The sequence below is a fragment of the Anarhichas minor genome, unplaced genomic scaffold (assembly GCF_050575085.1).
Source record: "Anarhichas minor isolate MPS153535 unplaced genomic scaffold, ASM5057508v1 ptg000011l, whole genome shotgun sequence".
In the NCBI taxonomy this organism is placed as follows: domain Eukaryota; kingdom Metazoa; phylum Chordata; class Actinopteri; order Perciformes; family Anarhichadidae; genus Anarhichas; species Anarhichas minor.
The window spans coordinates 8,631,370-8,651,848 of record NW_027466457.1 but is presented as its reverse complement, the minus strand read 5'-3'; the positions used below and the strand labels follow the sequence as shown (position 1 = coordinate 8,651,848).

At 42.4% G+C, this 20,479-nt stretch overlaps 2 protein-coding genes across 2 annotated transcripts; both read right to left on the bottom strand.

The window, feature by feature from the left end:
* Positions 1-787: 787 nt before the first annotated feature.
* On the bottom strand, positions 788-1,786 carry LOC142947566 (uracil nucleotide/cysteinyl leukotriene receptor-like). The gene has a single exon (XM_076089236.1). It carries the CDS (start codon positions 1,784-1,786, stop codon positions 788-790), a length of 999 nt encoding a protein of 332 aa, XP_075945351.1.
* Positions 1,787-4,126: 2,340 nt separating this feature from the next.
* On the bottom strand, positions 4,127-20,004 carry ano5a (anoctamin 5a). Its single transcript, XM_076089233.1, has 22 exons — positions 19,935-20,004; positions 17,110-17,183; positions 16,328-16,465; positions 15,994-16,035; positions 12,567-12,674; positions 11,675-11,743; positions 11,139-11,423; positions 10,718-10,837; positions 10,418-10,533; positions 9,929-10,063; positions 9,719-9,824; positions 9,510-9,570; positions 9,103-9,254; positions 8,227-8,301; positions 7,390-7,618; positions 7,069-7,241; positions 6,871-6,968; positions 6,191-6,321; positions 5,739-5,944; positions 5,441-5,640; positions 4,584-4,689; positions 4,127-4,357 (listed from the first exon to the last, which is right to left on the bottom strand). Exons 1-22 carry the CDS (start codon positions 20,002-20,004, stop codon positions 4,127-4,129), a joined length of 2,925 nt encoding a protein of 974 aa, XP_075945348.1.
* Positions 20,005-20,479: the final 475 nt, after the last annotated feature.

Here is a 20,479-nt window from a genome sequence, read left to right as displayed (position 1 = left end):
TTGTTTGTTTAGGAGGGGGGCTGGGGATTTTTTTCTTTGAGAATTCTTGGAGAAATCGAGGTGGAAAAGTGAAAGTCTTCAGCTGGTGCAGGTCAGCGGAGCTCCGGTCTAATCTGAGGTGAAGATCTCCGGTGAGGCAGCAGCCGGAGGAGGTTTCAGCACCGTGGACAGCGCACAGCTCATCTACCTGTCAGCAGCTCCGCGCAGCGCCCCTCCTCCCTCCGCTTCCGACGCTCCTCTCCTCTAATTCAATTACTACGTAAAAATGTGTGAACAGCGACAGTTGCCACTTGCATAACCTCTATCCGTCATTTATATATAACTGAATAAAAAGGATTTCAGGATGAGCTCCGACCACTCATAAATCACTTGCTGCAGCAGGCACAAAGCATTGATCCCCCCCACTACCCTCCCTTACATCCGGTTATTGCTTGGTTTTAGGTTGACCTGCTGCGCTTACAGACACGGTTCAACCTATACCCCATTTATAGAAAGATTTGTTGAATAAACTGAGGATTGTAAAAAGTGTTTTCACTGAATGACAGAAACAGTATTCACACACGTGGAACCAGACCGTGAAGTACAGTATGCAGTCAACCACGGAGAGGCAGTGTTGTGTAAGGAAGTTAAGGAGACCAAACCGATATGAGATTCAATGAGATAACGGAGACATTGTTTCATATAGTGTATTTATCTTGTTCCTCCAATCAAAGAAAGCGGTTGATCAAACAGAGGACATACAGAGGTTTTCTATACAATTTCAAAAAACATGAGTTATTTCTACAGCTCACTGGGATCCAGGTGCAGACAGTGCGCACGCAGGTGTGACAGTAGACATCCGCGGCCTTTTCCTCACCGTCATCCGGGTCCGCTTGGACATCATTGAGGCCACCTGCGTGCCTTGACACTGGGAAAACATGGCAGCAAAAGGGCTGCGAAACTCCTTCCTGAACTGGCGGCCTATGAAGCAGCTGAACAGAGGGTTCACGCAGGAAATGAGGCTGCAGAAGCACATCTCCAGGGCGAAGGCCAGGTCTGCGCGCCGCCAGGAGGCGGGGCTGTGAGGATAGACCACCCGCATCACGATGGCCGCGTTGCGGCTCAGGTGGTAGGGCACGTAAAACAGGGCGAAGAAAACCAGCGCGGCTCTCAGCACCCGCCGGAGCCGCCGCTGCTTGTTGAGCGGGTCGGGGCGGCAGGAGCGGTGGCGCAGCTCTCTGACGCTGCGCAGGCCGCAGTAGCAGATGGAGAGCAGCGGGAAGAGGAAGCCGACGATGGAACAAAAGAGGGAATAGAACAGGCTCCCACCGGTCTTGCTCAGCAGTACGTACAGGGGGCAGACGGTGCGGTTGCTCCCGGGGCAAGTCTGGATCACACTCATACTGGCAACAGGTATGCTGAGGACCAGAGAGGCCACCCAGACCACCACACACAGCAAGCAGGTCTGTCTCCGGCCCAACAGCACCAGAGAGCGCAGCGGGTGCACGATGGCCAGGTACCGGTCCACACTGATGCAGGTGACGAAGAAGATGCTGAGGTAGAAGTAGTTGTGGTAAAACATCCTCACAGCCATGCAGAGCGAGATCCCCAACTTCCAGTACAGCTGGTCCAGGTGGTAATTGATGAGGTACGGCAAGGCCAGCAGCCACGAGGTGTCAGCCAGGGTCAGGTTGAAGAGGAACACCGTGCTGCGGGTCCAGCGCTGCAGGCGGTGGAGGAAAACCCAGAGGGAAAGCAGGTTGAGGGGGAGCCCAAGGATGAGCACCGCCAGGAAGAAGGACGGCATCACGTAGAGCTGGACCACCTGTAGACTTTGATGTGTGACCAGGTCGCAGAAGGCTTCCTCTGCAGGCTGGATGAGTTTACAATGCAGGTGACAATATAGTTTATGTCCTCTTATTCTTCATCTAAACCTGCCTTTCATTGTTAACACTGGTTTGATTGCACAAAACATTAAAGATATGAACATGATATCTGCCCTGAGCTTATGAACAATCATTTTTCCATAATTACAATGCTGTTAAAATCTATATTTAAATCTTAACCTGATTGAGAACATGTGTAAAATCACAGTGAACAGTGCCAGCTTACCTGAACCTGAGTGTTGCCCATGTCTTTATAACAGTGGCTTCACGGTGTGCCAAGCGAAACAACCATGCCATCATATTTTGGTGTAACACACACCCACCAGTGTTAACAAACACTGAATAGTTATCAGTGTTCTCTCGGGCCATCTGTTATGTGAACAGCAACTTTCATGTTCTCAGCAGAGAGAGAGAGCAGGTGGGCTACAGTATTTAAGACTGATCCAAACATGTCCAACAATTACTCAAGATAAACTGGTACTTTATTTTGGAGATTTGTCTTTGTTTACCATACACATTTGGATACAGGACAATTACAAAAATGACAGAAACAAGTGGTTGAAAACACAACTGTAGTTTTAAGCATACAGTAAACAGGTTTACCTTTTTTACGAGCATAGTAATGGTATAAAATAAAATATTATTACTAGAGCATAAGAAGAAGAAGACATACGAGAAGAGGTATACAAGGAAATAAAATAGAAAACACAAGTTTTTAGATGTATTAAGGCATCAACAGGCAGAGTTCAGCTGAGCCCAGAGCATGAAAAAGGCAAACTGGACCAGTCCAACATTGCTCTCAGCCGGTCACATCTACATGCATCTCAAACAAACTGATTTAGTTGCCCAAGTTTGTGGCACAGCCTCATAGCCAGCTTTTGAACATAAAATTCAACCTAAAATTCAAAAACAGATTATTCTCACATATTTCTATAGGCAGCCAAATAAACACAAAATGTCCTTCATATCATTTCAAAATAAAAAGCTACATCTTTCTCCGTGTTGTCATTTAAGCTTGATATAAATATCAAATAGACAGTTTAAATAAAAACAGATTATCACACGTTGCTGCTTCAAACTACTGATTATGAATATGTAGTGTCATGACAACAATTAAACTGACGTGTTTATGTCTCGGTAGTTACGTTTCATTAAGTGCTCTGTGCAAAATAAAAAAAATGAGAACGCGTTTCTTTCCTTCACTACACAGACACAGCTAAGGAAACCAAGCACACGAACTGGGCGATGGCTGACGCGCTTTGTGTGATGGAGCAAACATAGTTCAGTAGGTAGGGGCAGGCTTGCATTAGCTCTGACGTGTTGGTAAACAGAAGCACATTAAAAAGGGATCTCTTCACTCGCTGTCAACAGTCAACATGCACCACCTGCTGCTGCTGCTCAACAACTGGCCATTGCAGGACAACATCTGCCCTTCCTCACAGTACTAAGAGCTGCACAGATTTGTCGTCATAAAAAGCTACTTCACATGTCAGACATTGGCCTTGAGAAACGGCTGGGCTGTTATGAGAATAAAGCGTAACGCAACCCGCCTATTAACTGCCAGTGGAGTGAAGAAAATAATTTGGTAAAATTGTGTTACATCTGTGCTGTAACCTCAATGCAAAAAACAATGCTAGAATGTTTTTGCTGTGACAACAACAAAAATATAATTAAACATAAACTTATAGTAAAGGGAAATACTTAAAACCCCATAATAAGCAAGTTCTCAGTTTCTAAATGATACAAATTATTATTCTAATGACAGATGGAAGCAATGATACGTTTGAATGTAAGGCATCAAGTATTTTGTTACTCATAGTGGCAATTAAATAAATAGACTTACACTACAATAAGAGTAAGTTGTCTGGCTTAGACACAGTGTATAAGATTTTCTTTTTCGTTCCTTACAGCAAATATTGATTATCATCAGCTCTTTGGTTACATCGAGTGAAAAGCCATAAATATTACATGTGTTTCAGCATGCGCGGAGACTTGGTCTTTCAACCATGAGCACTTATATTATCAGCAGATTAGTAGAAGAGGGATGGCTGTGAATTAAGGAAACCTCAAGCTCTTTAATAAAACAAATGTCTGTGTGAGTGTGTGTGTGTGTGTGTGTGTGTGTGTGTGTGTGTGTGTACTGGACAAACACCACAGGCACTACAGCAAAGTGGTGGTCAGTATCATAATACACAAGCAGGGTAATCTACACCAACATGTCCTCCCATCATGTCCAGCTGATTGACCAGCAGCTCGCTGGGCTAGAGACACTCGGACAGCACCTCATGTTTGGGTATAGACGGATAGATCATGGGCGTGCAGGTACAATCACTGTGGCCGTTTTGGCTGAGTTGGATCTTCAGTTTCTCCACTTCGTAGTTATGGAGATACTCCTGGACCAGGTAGCGCTCTCTCTTTACCCGAGCCCTCACGTCAGAGGGAACATCAGGAATCATCCAGGCCACAAAGAACTTGACCAGGAACACAACATGCTGTGGAGGAAGAAGGCACGACAGGTTAGTTTTACTTCAAGCTTGAGTCAACAAGAGTTGCTGAAAAAAAGCTCTGCGTGGATTTATATTCTATCTGAAAAATGTGTTTGTGGGAGAAGAGGGGTTACTATTAATGTAACAATTGACTACCGTCCAAGGTAAGAATGTGAGGCTCAGTTCCAGTGATCAATAAGTGGTGGTGGTGGTGGAAGCACTGCAGCCTTACCTCCACGATAATGATGAAAGCCAACTTGGCAGCCAGAATATGCCAGAACTGCATTGTGACGGAGTACTCCTTCTCATGGCCAGGAGGGTAGCGGTAATCACGATACCTACGAAGAAGAAATATGTTTGTATAAGCTTTCACTCAAGACTGTTTAATGACATTCTTCAGTCCATTCTGCAAAGGAAATGGAAGTAATAATTACTCTGGTATTATTATGCAGGCTACATAATAAGACCTATAAAAGGAATAAAACAACTTTAAAAATACATACAATATTAACAACACAACATTTAAATCTGAAGTTGAATAGTGGTTCAGTATCTAAGTGGCTTTACTATATATATATATATATATATATATATATATATATATATATATATATATATATATATATATATATATATACACACTTGTGGTAAAAAGGTAACAAAGCACATTTACTTAAATACTGTATTTAAGAACAACTTAGAGATATTTGTACTTTACTTTATACTTCTACTCCACTACATATCAGAGGGAAGCATTGTGCTTTTTTTTATTCAATAGCATAAATTCAAATTAGTTCGATTTTACATACAAAACATATGATCAACTTAATCATCAAGTTAACCATGTGTTTACTGCGACCTTAGTGGAGCGTTACAGTTTGATGCGTTAGAAATGTGACGCTAATGGGTCCTGACTAAGCGTCATCATGTGATGAGTTGGGAATGAGAGTGGGTTGGGTATTTCTACTTTTACTTTAACAAATAATCGGAGTACTTCTTCCACCACAGCCATATTTTAACATGGAAGTAGAAACATAATCTACAAGGATTCTTTCTTTCTTATGCACAGAGCCTCACAATCACACAAACCTGCAGGTAGTGATGGAGCTGTTGAACCAGGAAGGGCTTTCCCCTTCATCAGGCTTGTTGGCCAGTGGGATCGCAGAGATGTTAAACACAGACAGGCTGTTGTTTATGTAGCCTTTCATATTCATCTCACCGTCTGGCTGGTAGGCGTACATGTACACAAGCCGAGGGATCATATCGGAGGTGAAGGCCACAATAAACGCCTAGAAAGCAGGGAAAGAAACGGTGTGAGGAAAACTAGAGATACAACTCGGTAGATAATGAGCAGACACAAAGCACACAGATGTTGTCGAGCACTCACATTTGTGACCACAGAGAGTACGGCCATCCCATTGAGGATTTCCTGCCAGGCTCCGATGCTGTGAGCCTTTGCTGCCACAGGACGTCTGAATTGAGTGGTGAGCTTCCAGGCATCCACTCTAACCTCGATGATGTTGTTGATAAGTGCCAGCAGGGGTGCCAGTGGAAAGGAGGCGACAAACAGTGTGATGAAACCAAACTGGATCACTGGGACACAAAGAGAGAGGTTAGTGAAAAACAGTAAAATGGAAACAGCACCATCTACAGAATCTCAGCAGACACTGCATCTATCCCTCCATCCATCCATCAGTCTATCTATCTGTTTGTCTTGGTTTTGTTGTAGGCCTGGTCTGAACTGAAACTGGACTTCACTAAAATGGTCTTGAATACCTTCAAGTGTGTCTTTATATCTTGTTCTTTGTGTACTGGATTGACTATGCAGTGAATGTTTACCCATTTCCAGGTACTCGTAGAAGAGGCCCAGCTGTCCAAAGCTCTGCAGGTCGTGGTCCTGCTCCCAGCGGCTGTACAGACTCTCTGGGTGGTTTCGTGCCTTCCTGCTGCCCCACCAGTTCATCAGCCACCTGAAGGACACAAGAGGGCGATAGAGAGCTGTGAGAGTTCCCCTTCGAATAGCCATATTGAAGGCTCTCATACAATTGTAAACATTATGAAGAGATGACTCAGTTTCTAAACATAGCACCTGTTTATCTGAACTGAGCATAACAGTCTAGGTTCATTTCTGTATTCGTTTAGAATGGAAACAGATTATGCAGCCACTGAAAACAGGCCTTTTCAAAGCAGACATTTGGACTTCTCATGGTAGCAAAAGCACAGCTGTAAGTAATTAACATTAACGATGGCTCTGATGCCGTTATTACATTACTTTGAGTACTTTTCTAAATCATCTTGCAGGAGGAACTAACTGACAATTTTTTGAAAGTCTAAAAAGAAACAACTCCTACACTGACTTCTAAAAAGATCAATGATATCAAAATATAAAACAAAGCCCCAGCCATGGTTGATGTATCTATGAGTTATGTGATGTAGCTGCAAAGCCTGTAAAGACTGTGTGAATTTACCCCCCTTGTATCTTTTCTTGTGCTTTGAATGGTCGGTTTAGTTTTACTCACGGGACCAGAGCCTCCTGGATGTTGCCCCACACCTGTTTACCAGTCATCACTATCACCAGCTGGGTGGTCAACTCAATCAAACAGCCCCCAGGGTCACACTGGATGTAGACAGGTAAATGGGAAAGAAACAAACAATAAAGATCCAAGTCGAATAACCGGGGGCTGATCCTATAGAATGTAATGTAGTTATATCTCTACCTCTTCATTCCTCAGTTTGCTGCCAAACATATACTCATAATCTCCAGGAAAGCCGACAAACTTTCCCTTAAAGAAAGCCACGTAGAAGCAGGAGGAGTAGTAGTTTACAAACTGGAAGAGGAACATCTTCACCGTCAGTTTGTTCTCATACTCCAGGTGGGTCTTGGGAATCTCTGCCACATTGTAAACGATGATAACATATAGATTTTGAATACATAAACGAAAAAGGGAAGACATTTCACACTTGTGAAATGCATAGCGGATACATAAAGACACAGAAGTTTAATAATCTTGGACACGCTCTCTCACTCTGACCCTCACCCATGTCAGTGATCCAAACAGCCACTCTCTCATACATGAGGTTGAGGATCATGATGATAACAAAGTTGATGCAGGAGGCTGTGACAGAAGTGGCCAGCTGTGGCGTGATGTAAGGACCAACCACCTGTAGGTGGCTGGTGCCACTGTCCTTCATGATGCTGGCGAAGGCTGCGTATACCGCCAGGCGGTACGCAATCACCCCAATGATGCAGGCAATGATCAATGAGATCTTCAGGACAGAGACAACAGAAACAACATGAAAGACAACTACATGGCACAAGACAAAAGTACAGTACACACAGAACACCATACAAACTGTGACGCAAGTGCAAAAAACAAAATACATTTAGATATATGAATAAAAGAAGGTGAATTATTGCAAACATACATGTTAGGAGGAACTGTCATGCTTAAAGTGTGCACACATGTCCCATGAAAAGAAGTATCCCATACTCTTCCTAGCTCATGCACATGTTACAGATGTTTACTAAGAGTCAGTACAGTAATACTCTGGGCCAACATGTTTAAAACTGCAAGACTTTGGTCCTATAGGTCATATTTCTAAGAATCACATAATTTTACTCATATTTTTAGAATTTAAAGTAAGTGACATGAATATAAACTATTCTGACTTGGTCTCAGCTCCCACATTTTTACAGAGAGGTCCATTTCTTAGGAGTTTTATACATACTGGCCCTGGTCACATGATACTAGTGATGATGATGATGATGATAATGACCAGTATGATGAGAAAGACAAAAAGACACAGGGTGAAGAAGCAGGTAGAGGATGAAAGTCGTTTAGAGTCATCAAGTGTACCAAAGGTACAATGCTCACCCATAACAGGACCGTGGCTCCAGACAGACATGTGCGTGCACACTTGCTTGTTATGGGTAAGTATAGATCCATTTCCTATATCACAAGCAAGCAAAGCATGGACACAGGAGTCAGTCACCCTTTGTTATATCCTGAAAAGACAGCTCTAAAAGAGGCCAGGCTCCTTTAATTACCACTAACTGGCCCCAGATGCAAGGCAGAGTGCGGTCGCCCAATTACAGCTTTTTGTGTGTCGGTGTTTCGGTCCAAGTCCAATTCTTTCATCTAGCGGTCTCCTGGTGAAGCCGGCCTTTCATGATACTGATCCACCAGACAAACAATAATGCAGTACAAAAGGAAACTCGTGCCTCTGAGTCTTTCCAGAAATGCCTTTTATCTACACAAACTACGCCACACCAAAACCAATTCCTCACCAATGTGGCATTCCATGTTAGGTGCCACCCTTACCCAGAGGGTCACTGTGGCCCAGCACAGCAACAACTTCCCCATTAAATCTGTTGCAGTCCTGTGAAGAACCCACTCTGTTTCCTAAAGGTGGGTGGGATGTGGTCAAGGCAAATTATAGCACCCTGCTTCTGTTCATTTTACACATCTGTTTTCTGTCACTATCCACAACTATGTGTTCCAGACCCCCAAAAACGCAAATGGTGAATTTTCAGTAATATTGTTTGTAATCAAAGTCTCCATTTACAAGAGTTTTTTAGTTCGTGAATGACTCCAAACAGCTGAAAAGTTTTAAAATCAATAAAACAGTTACTGTAATCTGACCAAGCCTACCAATCAGTATGTGTGTCTGGTAACGCCTTGTGGAAGCTAAGCAGACCTAAAGCTAAAAGTATTAAACAGCATATTAGTATTTAATAAGCACACAAACACCTGAGTGATGCGGTTCAGCTTTCGGTTGGTGCACTTGGATTCGTACTCTGGCCGAAGCTGAAGCTGCTGTTGTTCCTCCTCAAAGTCGACCAGATCCCATTCGTACTCGAGACGAGCCTGCCGCCTCTTCCAGAACTCCAGAAACAGCGTCACTGTAGAGCATACGGTGCAAAAATTTTAATTTTTCAGTGCTTTGACCACCATTGACCTCCATCTTATTGGTGTGGTTGCAAAAGTAGCAGATCTCAGCACCTCAGTAGATGAAAATTAAGCGAGAACATTTTTTTTTTGTGATTTGGGTCATTTAAATACAGAGTGAGTAACTGTGATTTAAATTCATCAGCTCCCACTAGGTGGTGCACTGGGTTAGAAATTACAAAATGCAGAGAGCAGACATTTTTACTCACCCCAAATCCCCATAAATATGGCGAAAAACACTGTCCCCACATTGTCAAATAGGTGCGATTGCTGAAAGAAGAACATGTTGGAGAAATAATGAGATAATGAATAACCGATTTGTTGACATTTAGCTGCAACCACCCTTTAAATGTCACATATTGTAGGTAGAACATAATTCATGATGAACAAAAACAGTCACAAAGCCAAGATGTCTCACCCATGAGGAGTTGCATGTTGTGTTGAGTTTCCAGTAGCCACATTTCTTGTCACACAACGGGCACATGACAATATGCCCCCCGACCTTCTCACTACATATTTCTTTACTGTAGGGCAACGAGACAAACAAGGAGATTGGTCATAAATGAATAGCTAATAAAACAATGACACCTGGAAGACCTACAAAACAGGTTATTAAAAAACAAATCACCTCCAATCGTTGTCATCGTAAGTGAGTAATCCATAGATGAAACAAATCGTTCCAACTATTGCAGCAAACAACAGCATCTCAGTGTAGAAGCCCAGCCACGCAAAATAAATACCTATCTTCTCCCCATAATACTTCCTGTTGAAGGGAAAAACAACAGTAAATATTTAATTAAAGAAATAATATGAAAGATTTAGATTTCTGCTTAGTCACATCTAATACCAAATGAGGTAACACAATAGGGATTGGGCATATGGCCAATTGATGAAAGCCCTTGCATTTGCAGTATAACAAACTGGACGTCTGTGGCAATATAACCAAAAATAATCACAGGTGACTCTGTCTATCAGGGAAGTGGGAGCAAAAAACACACCTACAATTACCACTTATCACCATACTGCCAAAAATTGGTACTGCCAAATTTAAAGAAACAGAAATCTTCGAGATTGTAACTTTAACATCAGATGTGAGTGCTCTGTTTTAAAGTCTTACCTTATAAGATTGAGGGGCTGCTCCTTGAAGAAACAGAAGAATCTGGCCCAGTGTTTGTGGAGATTGTATCTGTCACTTTCGCAGTTAGCATCCTTCGATCTTGACCAGTATCTACACTGCTCGCACAATTGAAACACAGTCACATTGCAAAGTTATTCATCCTCGCAAATGCCATATCCAACACTGCCTCCAACAAGAGCTTACTGTGGAAAAGTAATGAGTGCAAATTTCATTGAAGTCTCGGTCTTTTTCCAATGACAAAAAAAAAAAAGAGGTGAATGTTCACCAAAAGAGGCTCACATCATGCAGGGGGAAGGCAGCAGTGTAGGTGCCATTGTTGAGCAACCTCTTGATCCCCTTCTTGTCTTTATCTCCACATTCATCCCTGAAGTACGAACAGCGGGACAGGATGTAGTAGAGCTGGGCACAGGGAGATATAGGATATAAGGGTATAGTTTTGTTGGATACAAACAGAATGATAAAGTTGCTTCTGTATTCACAATAGCTTAAGATAATGGACATTAAATTCCTCACAGCAGATATAACTAAATTTATAGGTTAGTCGTTAAAATAAGCCTTTTAAAAATGCAACACACGTGGAGGCCTGCACACAGAACTGCAGCGTCTGTGGTATTTAATATTGCAAATTCAGATTGGATGTGGATGTCAAGGGAAATTTTTTAATTTAAAATTCACAAACAAGACAAAAAAGTATCCTTACTATCCTGTTGCGAGTAGAAGGCGAGAAGAACGTATCTTTGTTGTCGATAAGGAAGAAGTCAGACTTGCTCTTGTCAAAGGGAGCTGTGAAATAGTCTGGCTGGGGGTGCATGATGTGCTCCGGCAGACGGAAAGGGGTGGACAGCCAGTTCATCGGCGTGTCGCTGTTGTCTGGGATGTCGTTGGCCTTGAATGGGACCTTAACCTTCAGCACATCTGCGTAGGTGGCCAACACTTCCCATGGAGCGTGGATCTTCACAAAGTAAGTCTTTCCATCGTCTGACTCCTGATGTGAGACAGATGTCACAGTATAAGGAGTGTAGGGCAACTGATTCATAAACTAAAATATAAGTTCAGTTTTTACAGGTCATATGTAAAAGACACTTTTGTACTGGTTTATTGTTTTACCGCAGTTATTGTCTTTGTAAAAACAATGAATAAATAAAATACACATATACACACATATACCCCTCTTTGTGAGCCACCTAATTTCCTTTTACATTAGACATAATCAAATAAATAATTGGATGCTCTTACCGATTTATCTTCTGTCTCCAGCTCCAGGCCGACATTCACTAGATTGGCCTCATACAGCCTTCTCCTCTCCTTAAGAGGGAAACAAAGCATATATGCATATATTTATTAGTTTGATTCCTTTACTGCTCCATAGGGCACCTGGAATTAGGTTTAATGTCTTCAGAAGTAGGCACAATTGTCCATATCATCAATAATTCAAGCAAAAGAATGTACTTCCTTGTTAGAGCTGAGATTTACCATCACATTTTACAACACGTGTGGATTCTACACAGGAACTGGCTTCCTGTCTGCCCTTCCTCATACAGTGGAACAAATGAGAGAGTTCCTGACCAGCACAGAGGTCTGAGTGTTGACTCACTGACGAGGAAAAATGTGAGTCGGCTGTGACACACTGCCTCATAGCCGAGTGGTAACACAGAGATGTGAAGACTAACAGCCCAGTATCAAACACAAGTCTCTCTGCACCCAACAGCTGACAACACACAAAAACACATCTGGCCAGCTGCAGTTTGGAAATACTATAATGCAGTTTTACTGAAGGAAAAAGTGTCTGCCAGTCTATCTCTAGATTTGACCGTCTCAGAAAATTCCTTGAGAGGATTAGTTCCACAAGCTGAGAATAACAGTTTATCTAACGTTATCAGTGTTGTGGTTTTTGGGGCATGCTGCTGACACACACAGTGAACTTTGAGGACATCCTGTGAAAAACAGCTCTCACTGTGTACATCAACAAGTGGAAATAGCATCAGCTGTTCTTTTGTGGGATATTTTAGAATTTCAAGATACTCAATTCTGGAATAAATACAACAATAACACTGAATCAAGAAATAATCGTCAGTTATTACAAGAAGGCTAATATTTTGGACATACAGTCTTAGAAGTTGTTTCTTACCTGTTTTCTCTCACCATCTTTATCGTCTACATAGGACAGGACAAAATCAATCATACGCACTCCATCCCGGAAGAAGACGGAGTCTTTGCTCTGTTGTTGTTTGTCAATCTATAAACGAGATGGAACAGCGTTATCAGCATTTAAACACACACGTACAGCATCGGCTCAGCAAGTATTTGGATGCATTCAAACACAGCAGAGCAGACAGTGAGACCATTTATGTGTCAGTAGCTAACAGCAAAACCCAGAGAACGATGCCGCCACACCGCTTCACACTCGACTGTTTTTTAAAAACATAAAATACAGATTATTATATTTTCACTCCAAACACAAACAGTATGCTAAATGAAGGGGTACTGCTAAGATGTTTCATGCCGATCATGTCCCTTTTATATGATTTACTGAAGATGAGAATAGGCATTAACATAAATCTTTGTTGTATAACATGAAGAAATCTATGAAATAGAATGATTTGATTTCAGGTCATCTGATCTCATTGAACACTACCTCAGGTTACATGTCATAGCAAAGGATATGTGGAAAGGACAACAAATTCACAACTACCGCTCTCTACACACAACAGGGACATCCAGCATCCATATCGGGCTTAACACACCAACACTGTGGCAGTTTACTTGCTTTTCTGTAAATCCTTCAAGCCATAGCGTCTAAAACCTGTATTGGTGGCTAAAGAAATTCCCAAAATGTGCTAGTCAGTAAATGCTAGCCTTTCAGCAGCCACAGGGCAGAAGAGAATGCTTTAAGAGAGGAAAGGAGGGCATGTTGCTAGTTCTGCTTCAGCTGTTCAGAGAGCTAAATATAACCGAGTAACAGTTACTTCTGTCATTACTATAGTAGCTATACCTACATTGCACTGCAGACAATTTAAAGCACTCAACGTTTAGCATCACAAAAAACATTGCACTGTACTGTAGTTCTGACTGAGCTGGCCCCGTCCATCAGCTGCGAGGGTAGGGAGGAAAGGAAGACCACTTTACCTCCATGACCCACTCCCTTTACGGCTATGATGCATCAGCGGAAAGGCTGGCTGTCTGATAGGGCAAAATTGCCTTTCTCCAGGGAGCGCGATCCAGCCCTGAAAGCCCCGTTTCTCTCACTCTCACTCCACTGATTCCCGGCCAGAGGAGTTCCATCTAGTCCACCCACCTCCCTAAACAAGCCCTCACTTGCTCAGACATCTAGCAAAGAGAGAGGGAGAGACACGAGGAGGGATACTAGGAGAGAAGTAGAGGAGACTCCTAGAGATGACATCAGCACAGGGACAGCATAGCGGATGCCAGCTAGCTAACTAATGTAATAAGAGCACAGCATCAGGGGAGGTGATATCACTGTACTGTACAACACTGACCATCAGGGGAGCAAAAGTCCCTCAAACACGGCGTCTAATATTTCAGATAAGCTAAATTCTAGTTGAAAAGCTAACTGACCACATGAGGAAATCAGCTCTGATAAGAGTGAATTACTGAACAACACAACGGATAACTCTCCCCAGTCCCCAGTCCGAGCTGAATGTTTGAAACTAATCAATCAAACAATCCAGAGACCTTACTACAATGGTGTAAAGTGCAAATGGGACACTATCAGTGGTAAATTGCCTCAGACAAGTAGTGATATATACTGTTATTGAGACAGCTGTTAAACAGCTGGATCTTTCACCCTGATTCCTACTATACCAACTTATAAAACAATTCCTGTCTACGTGTTCAATCTTCTTTTACTGTTTTCTTATCCCAATACGTTGTAACGTCTGCTCTGCACTACCTCCCAGACTAGATTGGACCATGTTGACCATGGCAGGGTGGGTGCTTTCTTTAACTGGGACGTCGCTGCAAAAACTCTCAAATTTGCTGTAATTACAGATGTATGGAATGAGTGCATCTGCTGGGACCTGCTTCTGCTCAGTAAAGCTGGCAGAGGCCACACAGCTCTATACATTTACCAGCTAACCTCTAAGTACTGGGTGTTTAGACATGCGTGTCTTCTATCTTAATTAAGGAGGGTAAATGCAGAACATGCATAAGATGAATAGACTTCTTATTTCAGGGAGGGGTTTCTCTAAAATATCACTGTCAAAACATTTCTGTTTTAGGATAAAATAGTTCTTCTAACAGAACTTCAATGAACTGGTCACCTCTTTAAATATATCACAGCTGATATCATAATCATAATTTAGAAACTTCTCTAGCTTCCTTTTCTACACTTCGACGTCTAAAGTAAAGTAATGCACTGTGATAAGTGCCACAAAACCTAATGGCAAGGTTGCAATTCTCTTCTCTTTTTTTTTTTGGTATATAATTTCAACAGAAGAACAGAACAGAGTTCTGTATTGTTAGACACATTTAGTTTATGGTTGCCTGTAGAACTCTGGGTTGTTTCCTCGGTGCAATCCTGAGACTTGCTCTAAACACAGAGAAGATTGTGTTGTTTTTTTTCCAGAGCTAAAAAAAAAGCTAAAATGAATATGCAGGAAAATGTATCTGGTTCAGTGCGCCTCTCTAAGAGTTCACGATGAAAACCCTGCTGAAAGGTTGCATGCAGCTGAAACTTCTTGTAAGAGGAGGACTTTACACTCAGCTTTTGTTTCCATTCTTCATTATAGAGGCAGTTTATAGATGTGCAGCTGGCTCCCTCTAAAACTCATTCATGCGATCTTTCACTCGGCTAAATTGCAGCATTTAGTCGGAGGAAGCCTGATTATTAGAAATGCTTATGGCCGGGTTTTTTTCTTAGAGTAGCAGCCGTTAAAAAAGAGGTAATGATTCCACTTTGAATCAAAATGGTTTTAACACTGTTTAAACAAGACCACATGTTAGAGGATTCAAAAGAAGAAGCCGACGGTACACTTTAAGGTTAGTTAGCCACAGCCGAGTCCAGTCCTGTCATGAGCACAGGGCAGGGCCATGATTACAGTATAGACTGTATATACTTAAAGTACACAAGCACACATATACAGTATGCGCACACACAGAAACAGCTAGGCAAATGACAAATGCGATGCATGTGCAAATGGGCACTTTTTAATTATGCTGTAACACCACCAGGCTGTTGATTTCTCTTCAGTGAAGCGGGCGGTTATCACAGGTGAGAACAAAGCAAGGGAAAAGGACTTTTCCATTTTTAATGAACTCTTATGATGCATCAACCCACCACTCATGCCAGCATGTTTCCATTACTCTTTGCAGCCAAAAAAAAAAAAACTTGCTCTCTAGAAGCCACCATCAGCTCTCTACAAAGAAATGGGTTATTGATTTCATCTCTTATGTCCAAGCGTTTTTCTCTGACTAATGCCGGTGGAGAAACTCAACACTGAACAAATATTTCTCAAGAAGGAAATAAAGGCTGGCAGGCAGAAATATGCATAAATTTGCATAGCATCACATCACAAGCCTGTTTTACCATGCCATACCCTGGAGCGAAACTTCAGGAATAGCGCCCGCTTTCTCGAGAGCTGTGGAGGAACCGATTGGATAGTGAGGGAAAGCCTAACAACACAACAAATTCAACAAAATACAGCTACAACTGTATTTTTACAGTTTATTTGGCGATCAAAATGTCACACACTCAACACGTGCGTTACGTTAACACATCATTACAGATGATGTCAAAAAACACTTCATAAATGTTATAAGTAAAGTTACGTCTTGCTCAGTTACAGGTTTGAGTTCAGAGGTGATGTAAAATGACACAAACAAGCACACTGACACAGCGGCATGCATCTGTGCCCCCGACTGGTGTCTTACCCCAGTCAAATCACTGATTCGCTCTGAGGTCTGAGGATCAGACTGTGGACTGTCGCTGTAGTCAGAGGGGGACAGGGAGGCCAGGCTGGTGTTGAGAGACTCACAAGTCCCTACACACACATCGGGTCTTAAAGGAGACTTTAAGTACAGTGTGATAGGGTGGGGGGACAGACAGGAGAAAAAGGGTTAACCCTGACTTTCCCATGGCATGTACAGGTTGTAAACTAGTAAACGTTTATTGGAAAAATTGATGTAATCTCAAAACTAAGACTATAAATTGTGGGCAAGATAGGCAAGTTAACCCTTCTACCACATGTTGGCTGTTGATTGGAGGGTGATTTACAATAAGAAAATCAGTGTGACCGATGGGGAAATCTAAAAGCATTTCACTTGTACACAATGAACTTCCCGCTACCATGTTTTTAGGAGGTGAAGATGTGATATTGTTCGACAGAAATCTTAAACAGGAAGCCACGGTTAACTCAAATGAACAATGGAGTGCGTAGATCAGCGATGTCAGCAAACGAAAATACGGCAAGGTTGTGTGGCATGTGCGCTGTGGAGATGTTGAAGGTGCAAAACCAAAAGACAGTGATGCAGGGTGGATGTCAGCTGTAGGAAGGGTGAGACCGAGTTAGCACATGGCTTTTATAGGCTGGAAGGCCCAGATGAGCTTGCTCAAGCTGACAACCCTCACTTGTCAGCCAGCTGCCTGTTGAGGTTGGCCAGGACAGCCTCCAAGACAGTGGGAGGGGCGTCACAATTAACATATGGGTGCATACCGGTGATTGTCCCTGCTGGAGGGATCCTGTGCTGGATGGATCCTGTGCATGTTGGTCGTAGCCATTTAGATCATCTGCAAGACAGTAACATAAGAAACACTAAATCAGCAATAGAATTACCACTGCTAATCAGGACAGCATTCTCCTACCATTGTAGAAGAATAATAAGTAGCATATCAAAGCTCAGACAGGCAGGTTGGAGGCAGTAACATTTCAGGCATATGAACAGCTGCCTCAGTTATTAGAGGAGCACTGACAGACAGCCAATGTTGTGGTCTATATTTGTACAGCATTTTGTGGCAGTGCTCCCAAAAGGCCAGATAGCGTGACTTAACTGGATCACTGAAAGAATACAAACAGCCATGTTGCTACCGCTACGGGAGTGACTACAGGAAACGAAGAAGTCCGGTAAACTCCCTCCATGTGATTGAAAATTAAAGCTGCTTGTGTGATGACACATGCCGAAGTTCTGCTCTCACCCTCCATTCAGTGCCCGACAAAAGCAATTACAACCTTCTAGAGTACATTCAATCTGAGTACAAATATTTACAAAAACAAATAGCAGGGCAGATGGAAAAGCAAGACAAACATCAAGTGCTGGTAGCAACACTTTCGCCAAGAAATCTCAAGGTTTCAGTCTCCGTGTCTGTGTTTAAATAGAAATGCAACCGTCCTAATTGATGGTCTCTCTGAGTTATATTTAGTCTGGACTCAACACACAAAATGTGCTTACACAGACCTGAAACAAGCATTTAAACCTTGTAATATGTAAACCTTCTCTGTCTCTACATTATTACACAGTAGGTCAGCAAAGTATAAGTTAGTGGTTCGAAACAAAAATAAATTACATTTTTCAGAACTGGCATTTACCACTGCAGACCTTTATTGTTGTTATAATAAATGACAGTTTTTCCCACAGTAACAATGCAACAACTAAAATACATTGTCTTTTCAGGATGTGGAGGTTTAGGGAGTACCGTTATCCACCAGCAGTGACCCTTGAAGAATCAGTTCTTTAAAATACAATTTACATGTGGCCACCCTTTTATGGCAGACGTTTATAGTGCTTTAACAACAACATTAAATCCAACTTCTTGTTTCATCTTCCTTAAAAACACTCGAGGATACTGACTTTGATGGATGGTTTGCTGTCATTTGTTCCAAAATATGTTTCTTTCCCAACATATGCACACAGCTGAGCATATTGTTGCACAGTTGGACTCAGCATTAGAGCACTCGGTATAAAGCGTCTCTCAGCTAAGCCAACAGTCTTTTCCCACCTCGGAAGCCTCCACAGTTAAGGCCTTGTTCAAGAGAGAGCAGCTGATCACAGTGGAAATGCCACAAGGCTGCTTCTGACTCTCTTTTTATTACCACAGCAACCGACCAGACTCCAGACCTCATGTACATCTATCATTTACAGCTACATCGATACTAAAAGTCTGAAATCATACAACAAATAGAGCTGGTTTATTGAAAAAACTGAGGTATGGACTACTTTTTAGCATATAGCTGTATCAAATGTTGTACCCATAGTTGTTCAGGGTTACTGTCTGCCATCTAGTAAGGGTGTTAAAGTAAATTCAACAGCCTCATGTTTTCAAACTGCTTCATTTGTATATAAAACACAGAAGGTGGCAAACTGTGAGACTTTCACAAATCTGAAAAATCTGAAATAATTGACTTTTTGCAGTGTTTATGCAGTCTGATTTACCATTAAATGACATTTAAAGACTCTCACATTATACATGTATTCATTTAGACTCTGATTGTGTTGGCAGTCTGGGGATATGCCAGGTAACAGTAAGACTTTCAATGAATTGTTGTTGGCCCTACCTCATACAATATGGTTAGCCATATATAGAGGCTGTTTTCCCATCAGCGGTCACCATTGTATAAACTATGCCCCGTAATATTAAAGTAATCACGATTTGGAATACTGCAGTGTGTTATCTCAACACACCATAAACACACAACACCAATGTAAGAGTAACAATAGATCACGATCCTGTAGTGATCGGCTAGGATACGATTCTCTCCATGTTGCAGATGAAACTCAACACTGGAGGGTATCCAGGGTGAATCATCCTCCACTCAGCAACACCATAAAAGGCAAAAAAACCCAATCATCTAAGCGTTTGTTTGGAATTCACACGAGGCCAGAAGCAGAGAAGGGTTTGTGGTTTGTGCTGGTGGATGAAGAGGTGCCTGTATGTGACAGAGAGTTTCTGGTAAGCAGGCCAGCTGTCAGAGGCTGGCTGGCTGTACGTCACTGCTGCTTGCATAGAAACACAGCCAGATCATGAGCTTGTTATGGCGGGGGAAAGAGGAAATGTGCAGGGTGGGTGCGTCTTAAAATAATTTAGTTGAGCAAATGTTACTTCAATTAATTGTACAAATGTCCTGTGTATAGGTGGAGGTGGTACAGTTGTTTTTATACACTGCAATGTGCCAGCTGCCCCAGGAAGACTAAGTTAAAGTGTGCTGTTTAACTTTGTTGTCAAATGTGAAATGTTTTCGTTATGTTGTTATGGTCGTTAAAAAGTTTCAGTTCTTATAATATATTTGTCCACAATATTCTAATACAGTAATGTTTAAAGGGCTGTTGTTTTAGTGTAAAATGTGTTTAGTAGTGCATGAAAACTTTGTTTAAAGTTATTATAACAGACTGGGGAATACCAACCTCAGTTTAGTCTTAATTGATTTCCCAGCAGGACGGTATCTAAACACTAATGGAGCACAACACAGCGATGTTTTGAATGTAAGACTACGGAACCGCAGGTTGAAGGCAGACGGCCGACTGGCTTCGGATTTGAGCTACTCACCATTGAAAGAGTCAGTTGGGCTCATCTCTATCAAACTGTCCTCTCCGGTTTTCCCCGTTATTCTGTGCATGTTGAGTCTCTCGTGTTCGCGAGCCGTGCTTATCGGTCCTCATGTACACCAAGATATCCCCCGACGGACGACTTCTGTCCCGCCTTCCCACGCTTTAGACTCCGAGCCGTTCTCCTTCACAGTGCTCCTCTTCAGCTCCTACACCGGGATAGTCGCCCAGGCTGCCCTCCTTCACCCACTGACCGCCGACTGCTGCATCACTCCAGCATGGAGGGAGGTCCGTGTGGGGAGTGGCTCCACACCACAAGCCAATGAGCCCAGCGGTGGACGGATACTGCAGCCTAGTCTACGTCTCATTTTAGGTTGGCCTCATGTACGAACACAAACGGAAAGTTCAAATAACATGTATCTACCTAACATGATAAAATACAACAATAGAAGCTAACGTCAGGTAACGGTTCTAAAACAACTGACGCATGCCAGCCAATCAGGAACGAGTATTCTCCAGCAGATGTTATCATGACATGTCAATTAA

Bases quoted from the DNA above. Each gene is read 5' to 3' on its own strand.
- LOC142947566 (XM_076089236.1), bottom strand. From the start codon at position 1,786: ATGCCGTCCTTCTTCCTGGCGGTGCTCATCCTTGGGCTCCCCCTCAAC.
- ano5a (XM_076089233.1), bottom strand. From the start codon at position 20,004: ATGCACAGAATAACGGGGAAAACCGGAGAGGACAGTTTGATAGAGATG. The intron at 12,675-15,993 runs GTATGGCATGGT...TCTCGTTTATAG, and splicing joins TCCTGAAGTTTCGCTCCAGG to ATTGACAAACAACAACAGAG. The intron at 9,571-9,718 runs GTGAGACATCTT...TTCTTCTTTCAG, and splicing joins CAACATGCAACTCCTCATGG to CAATCGCACCTATTTGACAA.